At 43.7% G+C, this 19,102-nt stretch overlaps 1 protein-coding gene across 2 annotated transcripts in view; it reads left to right on the forward strand.

The window, feature by feature from the left end:
- Nucleotides 1-18,736: 18,736 nt before the first annotated feature.
- PTPRM (protein tyrosine phosphatase receptor type M) overlaps nucleotides 18,737-19,102 on the forward strand; it is a 743,754-nt gene continuing 743,388 nt past the window's right edge. For both annotated transcript variants that reach the window (XM_024763901.1, XM_024763902.1), the window contains exon 1: nucleotides 18,737-18,969. In XM_024763901.1, the coding sequence (XP_024619669.1) occupies nucleotides 18,897-18,969 (73 nt within the window). In that variant the 5' untranslated portion in view covers nucleotides 18,737-18,896. The remainder of the gene's footprint in view (nucleotides 18,970-19,102) is intronic.

A 19,102-nucleotide genomic window follows, 5' to 3' on the forward strand; every position in this document is an offset into this window, starting at 1 on the left:
TAGGGAAAAAAATTTAAATTACTCATAATCCAGCTACTTTTAGGATTTGGGGGTTTGGAATATCTATCTCCAGAATGCATGGTATTCACAGGTGAAATCTTGTGATACTTCACAAGGTGTGATAATAAATACAAGGTGGATAAAATTCCCCATTAAGTGGTAAGTTCCCATTATTTAAATTTTAGCAAATATTTAAATTCTATCTGTGAAGGTCATCTCTCTGTATTTCATCTCTATGTCTCCCTAAGTCCCTGAAGCCCGGTAAAATCTAGTCATTTTAGATGTGGTTTATGCTGGGAATGACAACTACCCTGAATATAAATAAATATTCATTAAGTAACAATGGTCAGAAATCAAAGGTCTGTGAGGGCTCTGCCAATGGGTTCTAAATTTCCTGGGCTAAGAGAGGGTAATACAAACACTCCAAACTTGCCCAGCCTGGCCATCGGTTCCCCAAATATCCGGAGGGAACTCAGAGCTGCTGTGACATTGCTCCCCGGGAGACAAAGCAGCTCATGGGCGCAGCAAATCAGGGGCTAATCTGTGCCCTAATTGGGGACTTCTCTTCCCTGTGGATCAAACAAAGCCAGCTTTCCTCTTCCCTCCAGCAAAATGTGTATAAAGGGAAATTATGCCTGGCTTATACTAGCGTTTTTGAGAGTAAATAATGAAAGAGCAAAGGGAAAACTAATAGATCCAATTAACTTAAACCTTCAAAATAAAATCTGACAGTTTCAAAAGAAAGGCAAATGAGCCATGTCAGGTTGGGTTGGGGGCTGTGATATTCGGTCCTATCAGAGACAATTTGTTAGCATGGAAAACTCTTTGGGAATAAATAAGCAGGTAGAACTCTGCCTGGTTCAGCACTGAAACTGGTCTTATTGTCAATTTTACAAAGTTTCAAAAAAGGGGAGAATGTGGTGAAACGTCCCAATGTGCACTTGACATCAGGCTCTCCTGCAAAGAAATGGGCCAAGCCAAATGGAAATGACGTGTAGACCTTTTGAAGTGGAAATGAGTCACTGAAAGGGCTTCAGTTTGGATAAGAAGAGGGCAAATTATAGGAATAATGATCTAAACTGTGCTTATTGATTACAGCTTCATAACAGAACCTTACTAGCATTTGTTAGATGCTTTCACACGTATTTTTCAGATAATCTTCCAAACAAATCCTGTAAAATGATGTATCCTCACTTTACCTATGGAGAAACTGACATTAGGCAAGTGTAAGTGACTTAGCTGAGGTCATAAACTCAGAAGAGGCAGAGCTACCCCTGACAGTCTGCAAAGGCCGGGCAGTTATTATCCAAGAAAGCGGTGTGGAAAGTACTGTGGGCACACACCACAGACTCGGGCACAAGCTCTTACTGTGGCAAACACTGTTAATACAAGTTTTTAGACATAATCAGAAAGAATATTAAAAAATAAATACAAAATATTATCCTAACTTTATATCAGAGTTCACTCCTCTTTGGAATGATATGTGTGATCTTTGCGTTCAACTTTTCCAAAAGGGGAAAGGTCAGAGCTGCAGAAGGTCCAGTGATCGGGAATAAAAACAAATCTGCTCTGAGCAAGTGGTGTCTGTTCAACTCAGTGTATCCCTGAGAAGACATTGTCATCACAGCAACAAAATGAGTTCAAGTGGGGCTTCCCTGGTGGCGCAGTGGTTGAGAGTCCGCCTGCCGATGCAGGGGACACGGGTTCGTGTCCCGGTCCGGGAGGATCCCGCGTGCCGCCGAGCGGCTGGGCCCGTGAGCCATGGCCGCTGAGCCTGCGCTTCCGGAGCCTGTGCTCCGCAACGGGAGAGGCCACAACAGTGAGAGGCCAGAGTACCAAAAAAAAAAAAAAAAAAAAAATGAGTTCAAGTGCACTGATGTTACGTCTTGCGTGTATATGTTAACTTTGTCCTCTCTTCTGTCTTCTCCTTTCAGACATGAAGCAGATATCTGCTAGTGTTTTGCCCCTTCTCCCCAACCCTCATCCATTTCCACCTGTGCTTCCCTTTTGGGGAACCTCCCCCTCCTGCACTTGGAGTTCATTTGCCCTTGAAAGTCTCTCTGCCTGTACTCCAAGGATGAGATGGATAAGCCAGCTGACCTGGCAGTGCTCAGTGATTGGTTCAGAGTTGGTCATGTGACTCAGGGTGTTAGAACCAGAGCGATCTGCTTTATCTGATGTATTAGTGTCCTGTGGCTGCTGTACCCAGTGAACACAAACCTGGTGGCTTAAAACAACAGAAACTTAGTCTCTCACAGTTTTGGAAGCTAGAGCCTGACATCTGTTTCCCTGAGCCACAGTCAAGGTGTCTGCAGGGCCATGGTCCCTCTAGGGGCTGCCAGCATTCCTAGACTCCTGGACGCATCACTGCCATCCCCACCTCCATGGTCACATGGTCTCCTCCTCCTCTGTGTGTGTGGTGTCTCCCTCCACTTTCTCTTATCAGGAATTATTATTATTATGTTATTGCGTTTGAGGTCCACCTGGAGAATCTAGGATAAAGTCCCCACGTCAAGACTCTTAACCTAATCATATCTGCAAAGACCTTTTTTTCCTTATAAGATAACATTTACTGGCTTGAGGGATGCCGACCTTCCATCTTTGGGTGGCCATTACTCAGCCTGCTGCATCTGGGCAGAATTAATGACAGGAAACACATCTTTTTCATACTGGACTTGGGCTTGCTTCCAGTGGACAAGCCTGTAGAATTCTTGCCTGAGAAGGGCCCAGCAGGAGAAGTGGAGCAGAACACAGGTCTTGATGACATCCTTTCAGGATTCAGCCAGGCCCAAACTAGGCCAGCCTCTGGACTACAAGTTATTTTCGCCTCTAAATACCCTTTTTCCTTAAGCCAGATTTTTTTTTCCCCACAGATAAAGCAATATAAATTACATCTCCACTATTAGAATACATCTTCTGGAAAAGTGTCTCACATTGAGCCCATTTCATAATCTAGGGGAGTGGAAATTTTCTACTTAAACCCAATCCTTTGGAATATCCATGTGTGCATTTTATGATCATTTACTTTGAGTCAAAGGTAGAATCAAGTTGTTTCTGAGAATTCCTGTTCGTTTTTTTTTTTTTCTCTTTTTCCATTGTCTGGAGGTGTTTCTTATCCCCTCCTTTCGTACTGTTCTTCTTTCCACTTCACCTGACTCTCACTCCATTTCTTTTCCTTTCTCACTTCAAAGGTCTCCTAACTGAAATGTGCTGAGGCACTTGAAATGTGGTACCTTGGCGAATTACTGTCAGACACTGTAACCTTTGGATCAGCTAGAATCTTGCTGTGAGAGGAGACAGCAGGTATTGATGGAAGCTTAGAAAAAAGAATCATTAGAAAGTTCACATTGGTAAAGTTCTTCTATGAAGAGAAAATAATAGAAAAGAGTTAAGTTGTAAAATGGGCATTTAGCTGTTGACAATTAAAATGTTTGGTATAAAATATTCTGAGCATATAAAGTAAAATATATGTTACAGATACAGAGATTTGGGGTCATGAAGCAATATAGCTTTCAAGATTTAATTTCAAGAAGATGGATTTTTAAAAAGTTTCTTATGGTGTTTCTGCTAACAGGATGGGGAAACTTGGGCTGAACAGTTGGATATGTGCCAAGTGTGTGGCCAGGTGAAAACTAGATTGAAGCGGGTGATGACCCATGTTTATCCAGACATGGATAACAGCAGTTTTAGAAGATCTGCTAAAGGCTCTCTTTCATTTGATGTGTTTATTAGTAACTTCACTCAGGCATGTTTATCAAGTTCAAGTATGACGTGAGCTGGGAGAAACAGAGATGAATATACTGAGTGATCAACCCAAAATGAAACTGTCAAGCTGGATCTTGAACTAAATCTAATGAAACCAAAGTTAAGTGGCCTCTATATTAGGTTCACATTCAAGTTCACAAACTCAAGATGAGGGAACTATGGCTTAGCAGCACTTTCAGGAAAAAAACAGTTATTTTTGGTTAATGGCTAGAGCCAAAAAAATTTTTAAGTTGCCAAAAGAGGTCACTGAATCTTGGTTGTCTTGTGACTGACAGAATCTGGAACCAGGGAGATAACCATGACCCTCAGCCCATAGCAATCACTGTGCTTTCAGTGAGAACCAGGTAAACTGCCTTTGGTCCAAAGGATAGGGACCAGGTGATGAGTGGCAGGAGGAAGTACTGAAAAGATGCTTAGTGAGAAAAAATATAATTCCAAAGTCATAAGATGTGTGTTCAACATTTGAAGCCATACAGAGTCCCAGGCCACATTTCAGAAATTTAGATTCAGTAGTTAGGAAGGAGACTTCAGTAATGTATCTTTTTACAAACCTCCCCACGTGATGATTAGACGGACTAATTTTTAAAACTCAGATTCTAGATTCTAGAGCAGCTTCCAACTTTTTACACACCTAAGAATTTTTGCTTTGCAAATCGTCCACATCTTTTAAAGTACTCCTTAAAATCGATCCATCCTCAAATACACATCATGTGTTTATCTTTTGCCGGATACCGAGTTGGAGAACACGGGGATCACTGCTGCTCTCAGCCCCAACCTCCAATCACATCAAGAGCTTTAGGAAATGCCCCACCCCCATCTCCAGCCTCAGGGATGATAAGTACAGGCCTGGGAAACTGTCATCCCGAAAAAGCTTCCACGATTCGCTGAATGTGACATTCAACAAGGCTTTCTTTTGCTCAAGAATTCCCTCTTCCATAAATTGACAAGTTTTATTTCAGGAAGTGCTAGGGAAGGAATGATGTAGGTAGAAACAAAGGCTGGAAAGAATCATTGACACCAGCTGGCTAATGAGTTACGATTCCACCTCTCCAGATGTGGTGGGCATACACCCACTCTCTGCACATCTGCATGTGACACAGGAGGCCCTGGGGGACCAGACCCATCATTTGTGTCCCTAACGGGTTCTCAGAATTTCACGCGTGTCACCCATTTCTGCTCATGCGAGCTTGTATGCACTTAGGCTAGGGAAGAGATCCCTGTTAACTGTGGGATTCTGTATTTGAAAATAAAAGACATGCTGAATGTTTCAGACTTTTGTGAAGGCTTCCTGGCAGCCTTATTAATTTGTTCTTATTTTGGTACTCACTGTTCTTTCGTCTGAGTGGTTACTTTAAAATGGGAAAGGAACCTAAATTAGTATTATACATTTTAAGACATACATTTGCATACATCATGAACTTTAATTTATAGTTGGGCCAAATAATTTTAACAGTTGCTATAAAATCCGTTATTTAATAATAGTTTTTACTACCATACTGAATGCAGCAGTAGACAAGCTTAATAGCCTCGTGTCCACAACAAATTTCCAGCTATTATGTGTACATCCCGCATGCCTTTGACAACTCCATGGACCAGTCAAATTCCCACTGATTGCATTATTTGAATCTTGCTAGAAACTAGTTCACCATGTGCGCACAGTAGTTTTTTAGTGAATACATCTGTTTTTCCGACCTCAATTTCTTTTGCTTTCTCAGATTTACATCATTATAAAAACGACTGTTATTTTCAATAGAATAATTTTCCATAATCATGTATGTACCCCTTCATAGGGCATCTGCGATTCAGTTCTAAAGCACAAAGAGGAAAATGTGCATAAATTAACGACATTTAACATTTATACTTCTGGTAGTAAACATAAGAGAAGATTTCAAGGGGGTTAAAAAAAAACATATTTTAGACATATACCAAGGTAGTTAAGTAAGGAAATTTAAATTGGGCCATTGGAGAGAAAATGTAAAAAGTATAAAAATATAACACGAACTTGATCTCTGTTTTTGGCAACTTGCTTTTTAAAATTATGTTTATTTTCTTAAAAGTGTGACTGTGGTTTTAATTGAGTTACCTAAACTTGAGGTAGTTTTGATTATCTGAATTTAAGAAACTCTAAAAGTATTAAATCTGATTATGCTAAATACTCAGTTTATCTCATTTATCTTTGTACCAGCCTCAGTTAACAATAGACTTGTTTTTTGTTGGCTTAATTTTCTAATCATCTAATTTCTATCACCAATTCATTCCAAACTCTACCTACAAATATCTAAATCTCCTCCCAATATGTTTAAGCATAGCATTCTATTAATTTCATCTTCTTGGAGACATCTCTCTTGGACTCCTGACCCAGTGCGGTCTTCTCTGGATCTTCCACATGGCTGTTCTCCTAGATGTCCCTAGGCTTTAATCCTGAGAATTCTGTCTTTTCTGTGCTGCTTCCCTTGTTATCCCAAATTCTATGCTTTTGAAATTATTGGTTTGCTTATCTATCAGTAGTTTCCTTAGAAGGAGTTAATTTTTCTGAGACTTTGCATATTTGAACAGGTTTTTATTTCACCCTATTGCAGTATGGCTGAGAATGTGATTCCAAATAGGAAATAATTCACTTTTGAATTTTGAAGGCTTTGCTCTGTTGTTTTCCGGCCCTTCTGAGTGCTACTGAGAAGTTGAAGTCATTGTGTGTCACACTGCATTTTCTGAAGCCGTTTTTTCCTCTCTGGAAGCTCATGGGGTATTTTCTCTGTCCAATTGTTCTGAAATTTCACAATGATGTGCTGTGGTTTGGATCTATTTTCCTCTATTATGCTGAGCACTCAAAGGGCCCTTTCAATCTGGAGGCCCTTCTTGGAAATTTTCTTGGTTTATTTCCTGATTATTTCTTTCCCACTGTTTTCTCTTTTCTTTCCCCTTGGAACTTCATTATCTAGATAATGAATGTTCCTGGCCTAATCCTGTGGTTTTCATCTCCTTGTCTTTCTGTTCTACTTTAATGGAAATTAAAATTTTTCTACTTTAACGAATAAATTCATCAATTTTATTTTCCATCCTTTCTACTGAATCTTTCATTTCTGCTATTATATTTTTAATTTCTCAGAATTCATTTTTATTATCTGGATATTCCTTTTCTCCAACATCCTGTTCTCATTTTAAAGAGGCTCTGTCTCATCGCCCTAAGAGTGTTATTGATAGATTTTTTTCTTGTAGTTTTCATGTCTCTGTCCAATATCTGGTATCGGTTTTTTTTTCTGTTTATTATTTATGGGTTTCATAGTAGAGATTTTCCTCTGCTTTTTATTAGTCTCTGGTTCTCTCCTCATTATTTTATGGTTGTGAGTTATACCTCAGTAGGGCTCTAAACAGAGAGGGGTATTATGGGGTATGGGGTATTATGAAGCTCCAAGCACATGTGTGAGGCTTGTCAATTTCAGGGAGCTCCTGGATGGTTTCACTGGGAGAACTCCAATGTCAGACTCCACATCATGTCTCCTGGGCTGGTCAGATTGCTCAGAGAAGAATCTTCCCATCTTCCATCTGGAAGGTGAAAGCCTGGTTGTCAGTGTTCTAGAAGCTGAGTGGGGGAAAAAATGGTTGAGGTGTTTCAAAATTCATTATTTACACTGTCCCTTAAGCTCCATTTTCAACCTGGTATTCCCAACCTCAGTGGTGCCGAATGTCCCCCCAAGCTGTGTCACCTCCTGTCGTGACTTTGCCTGAACCTTAACCTCTTGTCTTCCGCCAGAGCCGATGAGAAGCCGACGCCTGCGGAAGCTGATGAAGGATGATTTGGCCGGGGGCTGTTAACTACATTTGAACAAACTCTTAGCCAATCCTCCTGTTTGCAGTCCACCTAGACCCCTACTTCCTAAAGCCTTTGGGACTTCGGGTGCTTCTTGAATTTCTTAAATGCCAGTGTAGGGTTTGTTTTTCCTTGTTCTGCTAGGTAAATTGCCATTCTTCTTTCCACTTTTCCACTTTCAAAATTTTGTTGCCCTTGCCCCCTCTCCCATTTATTGTCTTTGGGGTTTAATTCTTTTTTCCCCCTTATCCCTTTTTTTAAGGTTTCAATATTTCATTCAAGTTTTATTTATTTATTTATTTATTTTGCGGTACGCGGGCCTCTCACCGTTGTGGCCTCTCCCGTTGCGGAGCACAGGCTCCGGATGCGCAGGCTCAGCGGCCATGGCTCACGGGCCCAGCCGCTCCAAGGCATGTGGGATCTTCCCAAACCTGGGCACAAAACCGCATCCCCTGCATCGGCAGGCGGACTCTCAACTACTGCGCCACCAGGGAAGCCCTCAAGTTTTATTTTAAGCGATGTTAATTACAGCATTTGAAGGGGAGGATCTAATTCCACACAAAATGGAAGACTCTAAAATGTACCCATTGAACGGCTTAAAAATAAACTGAATGGCGAGAATACAACAGAAGTCCAATTTAGATTCTGAGTGTGCTCACCATGTGATTATCATTATTTGGGGCTTCCGGGAAGAGGCAAAGATACACGTGTGGGTTCAATATACTAGCTTTAACCCAAAGGACTGATACATTGATGGGTCTTTCTGCCTGCAGTATCTTTTCCTATAAAGGGGGGATAAATATAGGCTCATGCTACTATTTATAAGACATAATCATTTTCACCTCTGCATCGCTTTACACTGCATAAAGCGTTTCACATATATCTCCTTTCGTCCTCCTGATACTTTTATAAGTCAGTTAGGGAAGGTGCTGTTAGTCCTTTTACTTAAGTAAACTGAGGAGCACAGAGGTTCCTTTGCCAGGGGTCACATGCCAGCCAGCGATGGAGTTGGACATGCAGTGCTTCTGGGTGCCTGGGGGTCTGATGGAGCTATTTGAACAGAACAGACAGCAAGGAGAGGAGCACAGCTGATTCTGGAAGCTGACTGAATGTCTACATAATTCAGAAAAAGTGAACGTGTTAGGCAGGGATAAGAGATCTCAGTTTCTATCAAGAAAATGGTTAAAAAAAAATTCCAGGCGAATCTGTGGTTAGGGAAACAGAATGAAACCTAGAAATTTAATCAAGATTTCAAGACATCAAGTTAGATTCCCTGGTAAGGATACGTATGACACAAGTCATTGTCTCAGCACAAAGCCCTATTTCTTAAGGTTAAATACTGATTTTCTTATCTTGGATGTCCTCTGGAAATCTTATTACCCTCATGGCTGTTCTTCTGTATTAAAGGAGCATGGAAACACAGAAGACAGCACACAGTATCTGCAATCACCGTCTACTAGCATCTCTCTCCTCTGCTGAGCTGTACGGCCCATTTGGAAGAAAAATACAGGAAACCTTCGGACTTATCATCCTCTTTTTCATGCTAATTCTGTCATTTTTATCTTTAGCCCCTTATTTAATGAATTAACAAATAGCCATGGAGTCCCTTGGTAGGTGGCCCCAGAGGAGATACAAAGAGGGAAAAGGCGACCTCTGTCCTGAAGAAGTCATCATTTTTGAGGGAATAAGACATCAGATCATAGCAGTGAGGTCGAGATATCAGATCTTATCAAAATATGGGATATTCACATCCTGTCAAAATATGTCATTCAAAATCATTCATTCATTCAACACAATCTAGCTACTTTCCTGGGCAGCTGTTGAGCGATGGTGGCTGACCTGGTTGGATTAGGGCCATGTTGGACTTGGGATTTCTGCAAGAGTCATGCCATCTTCTTACACTGTCTCTGAAATTGGGCCGTTGACTCCACCATTCTTGGGCAGCTCTGCCTTGATGTCTGGCCTCTTAGTTCTACTTTCATACCCTTTATTTATTTATTTATGGCTGTGTTGGTTCTTCATTGCTGCGCGTGGGCTTTGTCTAGTTATGGCAAGCGGGGCCTACTCTTTGTTGCAGTGTGCAGGCTTCTCTTTGTGGTGGCTTCTCTTGCTGTGGAGCATGGGCTCTAGGTGTGCAGGCTCAGTAGTTGTGGCTCGCGGGCTCTAGAGTTCAGGCTCAGTAGTTGTGGCGCACGGGCTTAGTTGCTCTGTGGCATGTGGGATCTTCCCAGACCAGGGTTTGAACCCATCTGTGTCCCCTGCATTGGCAGGCAGATTCTTAAGCACTGCACCACCAGGGAAGTCCCCACATCCTTTTTTCTTCCAATGTTCCACCGCGGCAGGAAGGGTATGGCTCTCCACCTTCTGTTCTCTTTGACGTGGACTCTCACATACATCCTCCTCCCTCCTGAGGGGACTGCATCCTGCCCTCGTAGCAGGGGACACAGTAGTGTACCATAGGCAGGGAGAAAGCCCTGCTTGTTGAGAATAAAAAAAAAAAAAATCCCTCTTACCCTGCCGATTGAATTAAGCATCATGAAGGAAATAAACAGAGTATGAAAAAGAGGATAAGAAGAGATACCTGGATTCATTCATGACAGTGTTCCTTCCCCAGGGGAAGGCATTCACTGGAACCTGAAAGATGAGAGAAACCAACATGCAAAAGGCAGAGGGAACCATAAATGAAGTCCGAAGCAATGGTAAGTCATGTCCATTAAGTTGATAATTAGGGAGGACAAGCAGATGGGAGGTGAGCTGGGTCTTCTCGGTGTTCCTAGAAATCAGTTCACCCAACAACCATTCCCAGCCACCTTCTCCTATGCTTCCTCCACTAGAGAGGCTGGGAAACTGCGACTGAAATTCCCAGCACCCCGGGAGCAAGACGTGGCCATAGGAAACGATGAGCTGTAGCAGAAAGTCCTTTCGGGGTCCTTCCCTTCCCCAGAAAAAGTCAAAAGCCCCCAAGAAGAAGTCATCTTGTCCCTTGCCATTCCTCTTCCTCCCCTCCTGGAGTGCAGAAGGAGGCACTTATGTTTCACAAGGCTGGGAATGAGCAGTAAGACCGGAGGAACATAAGCCCTGCATGGCGTGGTGGTGGGGCTGCCTCACCTAGGCTACCCATCTCCAGGTGAGAAACTATAGCATGGTAACGTCTTCTTTTTTAAACATTTTCTGAGCAGTTTACTTGAATTCATAGTTAAACCTCATAAGAATTTTTAAAAAGTAGGTGCCGTTGTCATCCCAGTTTTTAGATGAGGAAGTTGAGGCATGGAAAGGTTGCATAATTTACCCAAGAGACTCGGTTAGTCAGTGGAAGAAGTTGGACTTTGAACACAGGCAGTGTGTACCTCAATCCCATCCCCTTGACCACTGGCTACATGCCAGTGTTGGCCGGGTTTTCTGTTACCCACAGATGACTGTAACCCTAACCTATCCATCCTTGAAGGATGGATAAAGTTTAGACAGCAGCTTTCAGATCATCATATCAGTGCATGTCGGTGCAGTGTGTGCCAGAGGAGGGCAAGAGAGACAACAATTTGATGAAGAATTTAGGCTAGGTAAAGAGACAAAGGTGAAGACAGAAAATACAGCACAGTGAAAAGACAAATACCATATGATATCACTTATATGCAGAATCGAAAATATGACACAAATGAACTTATCTACAAAGCAGAAACAGACTCACAGACATAGAGAACAAACTTGTGGTTGCCAAGGGGGAGAAGAGGTTGGGGAGGGATGGAGTGGGAGTTTGGGGTTAGCAGATGCAAACTATTATATATAGGATGGATAAGCAACAAGGCCCTACTGAAGAGCACAGGGAACTATATTCAATATCCTGTGATAAACCATAATGGAAAAGAATATGAAAAAGAATGTATATATACATGTATAACTAAATATATAGTTATATACATGTATATACATGTATATGAAAAAGAATGTATATATACATGTATAACTAAATCACTTTGCTGTACGCCAGAAGCTAACACAACACTGCAAATCAACTACACTTCAGTAAAATAAATTAAAAAATATATATATAGCAGAGTGAACTAGAAAGGGAACTACAAGTCACAGATCTACTGGCTACGACTGACTGTGGCTTAATTATACTGCCTTATCTTTAGCAGATCTAAGTCATTCTGTCTTTAAGCCTCAGTTTCCTCATCTCTCAAATGGGCATGATAATCATACATGTCTTTTAGAGTTTCAATGCCCTAGCAAAATGCTCTGCTCCGAGTAAGACTTCGGTAAATATTAGGCCCCAAAACTTAGTGAGATAAAATCGAATGTTTTCCTCTGTGGCTTGTCTCATCTTCACAGTAATGACTGTCTGGAATCTTCAATTCAAAATACAACATTTGGAAACTTAAAAATATTAAAGATGAAGAGAAAGTAAAGATGATCTTTTCTTTGATGTTAGCGGTGAAATGTTTTTCTTTTTTTTTCATATTCTAGTGAAAACCTGGCCTTATTACAGATCACAGGCCCCTGCACACCATTGTTGCAATAACTTAATCTGAGGGAGGATTCTGACTTTGTCAGTGTAACGTTTCTTCATAGTATTAGTCAAGCAGAGCTTGAAGGAACGTACCTATTGACTTCAAAGGATTTGTTTTAAAGAAAGTGAAATAAAAAGGAAATAAGAATTCATGGGAACTGGATTGGATACCATGATTTCCACACCGAGTTTAGGAAAAGCTGCCTAACCTCCAAACTGTGTTCTGAGAAAACAGTTGTCTGGTACAAAGGCACGAGAACTGATATAAAACGTTAGTTCAAAGCCTTTGGGGAAAAAAAGAGGGACCCAAAGACAGTCATTCTCTCCTTTAATGAACCCCCATGTGGAGAGTGGCTGCTCCGTGGGGAGCTGGTGCCTTTGAAGTGACTGTGAATCAGACAACCAAGTGCCACCTCACGGCCTCTGACTGAGCTAGCAGATTTCCAAGGCTTCACAGCTCCAAAAGAGCCTGCACAAAGCATTTTCTTCCAGGACTGCTTGCAGACTTAAACAAAAGACACAGAGAGTGACTGTACGGGGACCACCAGTGGACTCTGAAAAGATCTTCAGAAATCAGGGTTTTTTTTCCTTTGTTTTTTTCCATATTCAATGAACCAGCCTGAAAACTATGGCTGACGTGTGTGTGTGTGGAAGGCTGTTACCGTGTCTCTAATGTTGCTGCTTCCAACAGGAAAAGCCTGCTGCTGGCTCTCCATCCCCAGGGACAGGGCAGACAGGCTTTTCTGGTCAGAGGGGTGCTGCTCTGCAGGCAGTTGTTTCCCCTGGTCCAGGATGCAGGGGTGGAAGTAAAGGGTACAGCATGGCTTGTCTCCCCAGAGGGCCCCTGGGTGTGCAGCAGCCTGAGCATCCTGCCCTCCCAGCGCAGGGAAGGCCCCAGAGAGCTGTGTCCTTCCCCGCAGAACATACAGAACAGCCCGCAGAGGCGACAGACTTTCTGGAGATCAGACGGTTGCCAGGGACTCTCCGGCAGAGCGCTTCCTATATCTGCCGTTCCCGGGAACACAGGTTTGGACGTGGCTGTAATAAGCATATTTTCTAGTACCTTGACGTCACCATGTGGGGTCCACCTTGCTACAGACCCCACGAGTAAGCAGGGAATGTTTTGAGAATATCAACCTACCATTTTACCTAAAATAAAGCAAAAGGAAAAAGTTCCATAGAAACAGATTGTTATAAAAATATGACCTATTTGCAAATCGCGAACTTATAGTCCCACCTGGTAAGATGAAAGAGAAGAGCTGCATAGTAAACTAAAAGTTTAGTCATGGGGGCCTGTTTATAAAGAACTTGTACCCGACAATGCTGTTGACACTCTTACAACACAATGGGATAGACAGGACAGAAATTACTATTCTCATTTTGCAGAGGAGCAAACGAGAAAGGGCTGTCATGATAAATATTGTGGTTCCCTTGGATGTGGCCTGGTGTTGGGTCTGGCAGCTGATATAAACTCAAATGTGCCCAAAAGCAGAGGCTGTTGAGAAAAGATGGAGGGGAAGCCCTGCTGAAGATCGTCCCATCTAAATGGTAATTGGGCCCAATTAGGTGTTTCTGTCCCATCTCCCTGCGCAGAACCCCAGCACAGAACTTCGTGCAGAGTTGATTCTCTTTAGTATTTGATTTTAAAACCAGCGCTTAATAACTTATCTACCTCTAATGATGTGCCAGGAACTATTCTGAACACTTTATATCACTATCTCATTTAATCCTCTCAACAACTCAGTAAAGTGGGTACAATTATTACCTTCATTGTACAGGTAAGGAAACCGAAGCACAGAGAGGTTAAGTGACTTGCCCAGTGTCACACAGACTAACGGTGTCAGAGTTAAGATTTTTAAAAAGAATAGGCAAATGCATTGTCCTAGTATCAGCATTTCAGGAGCTTAATTTCTATTCTGAGGGTAATGTGGGCAAAGCAAAGAACTGAAACCTATTCCCTCTCCCCTTTTAATTAGGCCTCGAGAAGGAATTCCTGGGGCATCTAAAAATTCAAAAAATTTAAGCCTTTATGCACAAGTGGCTTTGAAGTCTGCTTGGAGGAGCCTTGCCTTTTGCTGGTGACAGGTTCTGGCCTCAGGTAGGATACAGACAACTTCGAAAAAGAGCACCTGCCCCCATTCTTTCTTCTGTGCAGGTGAGAACCGGGCTTCGCTGGTGAAAGTTTAAATGCCCTGGTTTCTTCTGGCCCCCGTGAACTGCTAACGTTGTGTTTTTCACACACATTCAGAAGGTGAGTGAAGCTGTGAAGTCCTGACTGAGTAAGCCGACTCTGACGGCGAGGGCGTGCACCCAGCAGGGATCTTCTCATCTCTGCGTCCACTCTCCCCACCCCCCAGCGCTGCCCGCGGCTCACGTGCTTCTCCAGGTAGCGACAAGTGGGGGCGGGGGCGGGGGGGGGTGCTGGCAGAGACTGGGATGCACTCTACACCCTTAGGGCTTTACTTCATCAGAGAGGTTTGTTCAAGGCCTCAGATGCACGCAGAGCTGCCACGTGTAATGCCATTTCTGCAAGCCAGGAAATGGAAACTAATTTAAATCACACAGTTGGGACTCAGTCAAGCTGGACTCCAAATTCCAAGCTAGCTCTGTCTCCCACTCCCTCTCTTTCCCCCTTCTCCCTTCCTTCTTTCCTTCCTTCCTTCCTCCTTCCCTCCCTCCTTCCTTCCCTTTGTTTTCTCTTCAACGACATACTATCTTTGATCAATGAAAGAATACATCATTGTGAAACCCATACGAGGGGGCTTATTTACAGTTTCCATTTATTATCTCAAAATACACTTCCACAATCTCAACGTGCCTCTAAAAAGGGAATTAATCATTGCAGCAGGGCCTAGAGAACAAAACGTGAGTTTTCTAGGACAATGTTTTCCGTTTCTGCTGGGTCCTGTTAACCCCAGTTAAGCCACCTGGGAGGTATTTAAATGATTCTTTTGTTGATGCTTTTCGGCAGGTGTGATAGATACTTTTGATGGATCAGGAACTTTCTGCCTGTGGTTAACCAACAAATTCAACCTAACATTGAGGATAGGTGAGGATAGGTTATGGTCAGTTTTCTTTTTTTATTTACATTTTGACTTTCAGGAGGTTGGGACAAATGTCACAAACAGAGTTACTGATGCTAAAAACACCATCACAGTGCAGACAGTGGGCAGCGTGGGCTCCTGCCCTGGGCCTGGGCCTTCCAGGACCCTGGGGATCACTAACCTATAAAAATCAATGTACTAAGGGGCACGTGGTCACGTCTGTCACTAGGCATCTGGTGCTCAGTGTTGAGAGACCATAAACCATAACCCTAAACATCCAATCTCAAAACCAGCTCTGTGCTGGCTTCAGAGAAACGCTTCACCCTGACTTTTGTCCCCTGGCCTTGGAAGGGCACTGTGAAGATTTCCAGGGTGTGCTGCCACTGACACGCACGTGGACACACCAAGGTGTGCGGATAATGTCACGGCAGAAGCACTTCGTTAAAAGTCCAATCAATTAAAAATCAAATCCTTGCTTTCAGGTAGCAGGAATAGAAAACAGTCTTAAATGTGAATGAGTGGGGTTTCCTCGTAATGCCAACCACCAATTTTCTTGCTTCGCTTTGGGTTCCAAGTCTGTAAGAAGTCACACACTAGTGTAGTATTTGCATGTGTTAAACTTGGTGATTGAGGAACATCTTTCAAAATGAAATGATTAATATTACTGTTAAAATGGTAGATGTGTAGTTATACGTGAGACAGGATACTGATTCTTTACATTGACAACTAGGTGGACATTGAATGCTCACATGGCTAATAGGTTTCTGTTTATTCAAAATTCATCATGTATCACTGAATTTAAAATATTAAAGAAAATGTTAAGCTTTTTATGAATCCTTTTTTTTTTTTCCTTTGTGGGTACGCGGGCCTCTCACTGTTGTGGCCTCTCCCGTTGCAGAGCACAGGCTCAGCGGCCATGGCTCACAGGCCCAGCCGCTCCGCGGCATGTGGGATCTTCCCGGACCGGGGCATGAACCTGTGTCCCCTGCATCGGCAGGCGGACTCGTGCCACCAGGGAAGCCCTATGAATCATTATATTTCAGTCTTGGTATTCATAATCCTAATTTGTAGTTTGCATTTTACTTCTAGCAGATATCTTTGCATCATTGGGAAGAAAGGAATCTTCAGCAACTATAGGAAGTAATTTTAATTTTCTGATTAAAAAGTTTTGAATTTACGTTTTTGATGAAAATATATACTCAAATTTTGCATAATTTGAATACACTAATCCTTTCTCAGTGTTTTCCCAAAGAGCTTTCTATGATGACGGAAATGTTCTATATCTGTGCTGTCCACATGTGGCTACTGAATGCTTGCAAGCACCACTGAGGAACAAAACCGGGTGAAATGTGGCTATAAATGTTCCATACAGAACAGATCATTGCTATCACTAGGACAAAAATTATTTGACAGTCTCGATTATGCAACATATGAGCGATTTTACTAAAATAAAGGTAGTATTTATGCAGTATTGTTATCTTTGTCAAGGTAGGAACGTATAACATATTATATAATAGTTTGCCAGCTTGATGAATAACTTTGAAATATTTAGACATATGATGGGGGCTGGCTTGACAGCACCCCTAACTGTGACCAGCCATTCTGCATATGTCACCGTTGTCCCCAGAGAGACAGGAGTGTCATGTGGTTGGATTAAAATTTAAAAAACCTCCCCTGCTGGAAAAAAGTGACAAGAAATGTCCCATTGGAAGGACTCCTACAGCATCCTTTCCTTAGAGGAAGTCCAATACATTCCTTTTGAAAAGAGGCCTTCCATTTGGGCTCAGTGCTGCTTTGGCCAGTTACCTGGAAGAGGGAGTGAAGAAACAGTAGCTTAGCTGTTAGAATTGCCAGGGGAGGAACTGCTGGCAAAAACCCCACCACTGTTTGCAATGTGGATTTCAGGCTAATAAGGGCAGAGTTGGCTTAACACTGTAATGTTTAGAGATCAGAGATAATAGAAATTCATTGGGTCTCCCACTGAGCTTTAAGTAACCTGAGGAAGGGACAGGGCACCTTCTGGTTACCAGGGTAACAGCACTGGGAATCCCTACAGGGCTTTCTCCCCACTGGTGAAGGGACCCCTATCTGCGCAGCTGACTCCCATGCCCGCACCCAGCCACCTCACACACGTCCTTGCCCCGGGGTGGGGTGCTCCAGCTCTAAGGCTGTTCAATACTTTCTCCTGGGGGTCCCCAGGGCAGTGAGCCCCAGTTGCCCACAGTGGCAACTTGCTCATTCATACACCCTATATTGACTCCACCTCACCTTTCTGTCTCACTTTCCCATTCCTCTTGTATTGCTTCCTGGGATTACTTCCCCAATAAAACCTAAAACCACTTACACTTAAATCCTTAACTTCAGGCCTGTTCCTGGGGCAGCCCAGCGTAAGACAACCTCCAGCCCATAGCTCAGTACCTGGCAGATATATGGCCTTCTTAGATATTTGCTGAAAGAATTCACATACTTTGCAAATGAAATCATACCTTAATATTAACTTCTTCAGCGGACTCAAAGAAGGAAAATGACTAGATTGACATCTCCTTATGTGGAGCCATCTCACATCTACTAATATAACAGCTCCACTGGAAAGCACATGACCATTCAAATAAAGGAAATTTGGGCTCCGTCACATCACAGGACCTCAGCACCAGGGAAAGCCCAGGTGACAGACCCTCACTGCTGATCCTTGGAGGTATGTGACCCCCCTGCCTCTCCATACTTCAAACGTTATTTTGCAATCGAGATAAGGCTCAACAAGTACATATTTGGGAGAAGCAGCAGGATGATGTAAGGTTCGTAGTATTAAAACGTCAATGATTAATACAGAGCCTTCGAAAGAGCACTTCTGATAAGGATCTAATAAGTGGAATTCTGCAAGAGGAGCTGTTCGTTGGGCACCAAAATCAAAAGTCCAGTCCCTCAATTTGCCCTGGGGAGGTGACAGCTGTGACATATCCTTGTCTGTTGGTTCTAGGGTCCACTGGAGACAGGGTCGAGGTGAGCGTGGGATCAATGCACTTTCTGGGCCTTTGTCAGTACCGGAGGGAGCCCGGGGCCCACTTGCTTCATGGGTTTGCCCTCTTGCTGGCGCGGTTCCCCGCCCTAGAACACCGTGCAACTCACCGGTAGTTACTTGGTTTCTAATTTAACCTCTTCCCAGGCCTTCCACTGCTTTCAATTAGCTAGGCCTGGCGCCTGCAGCTCCATGTGTGTTATTCCAAAGGAAATAGAAGGATTGCCCCCCGCTTCCCCGCCTTTTTCTTTTTCTTTTTTTTCAGTTTTACAAACTGAACCTCTTTACTGATGCATTGGAAGCTATTTTATCCACTTAATGAAATAGGCATTCCACACCCCAAATGGTAAATTATATATCTCAAGACGACATTTGATTCATTACCCACGCCTCCTCCCGCGTTCCCCAACACTTTGCACCAGACACAGAAATCACAGGTTACGTAGGTCCGTGTGACCGCTGCCTTCCGTGCATGGCCCGCGGCTCGCTTGGGCCCACCAGGGACGGCTGGGACGCAATGAAGCGGCCGAGCGTGTCCTGCTCAGAGGGTGCGAGGTTCCGGGTGCAGGAGCGCGGGTGGCGCGGGGGAGCCGCCGGAGTTGGGACTTCTGCAACTGTTAGGACTTTGGGCGTCTGGTTCTGGTTTTGGCTGTTCACCCTCCTCTTCTTGCCGCCTTGGAGGCAAAGCTCCCGGCCGCACTCCGCCATCGCGCCCACCCAGTGCCGCCGGGAGCGGCCCGGCGCGCACTCAGCACCATGGGGAGACTTGGGACTTGCCTGGCGACTTTGACCGGACTTTTGCTAACTGCGGCGGGGGACACGTTTTCAGGTACGCGGGGCTGCGTCTGCCGGGGCCTGGGGCGCGCGGGCCGGAGGGGGCCCGGGACGCGGGCAGCTCCCAGTGGGAGAGCCCCAGCGGCGAACGGCAGGGCCGGGCAGGGGGCGCGGCGGGCCGGGCACCG

Source organism: Neophocaena asiaeorientalis, unplaced genomic scaffold, assembly GCF_003031525.2.
Source record: "Neophocaena asiaeorientalis asiaeorientalis breed wild unplaced genomic scaffold, Neophocaena_asiaeorientalis_V1.1 scaffold110, whole genome shotgun sequence".
Classification (NCBI taxonomy): Eukaryota; Metazoa; Chordata; class Mammalia; order Artiodactyla; family Phocoenidae; genus Neophocaena; species Neophocaena asiaeorientalis.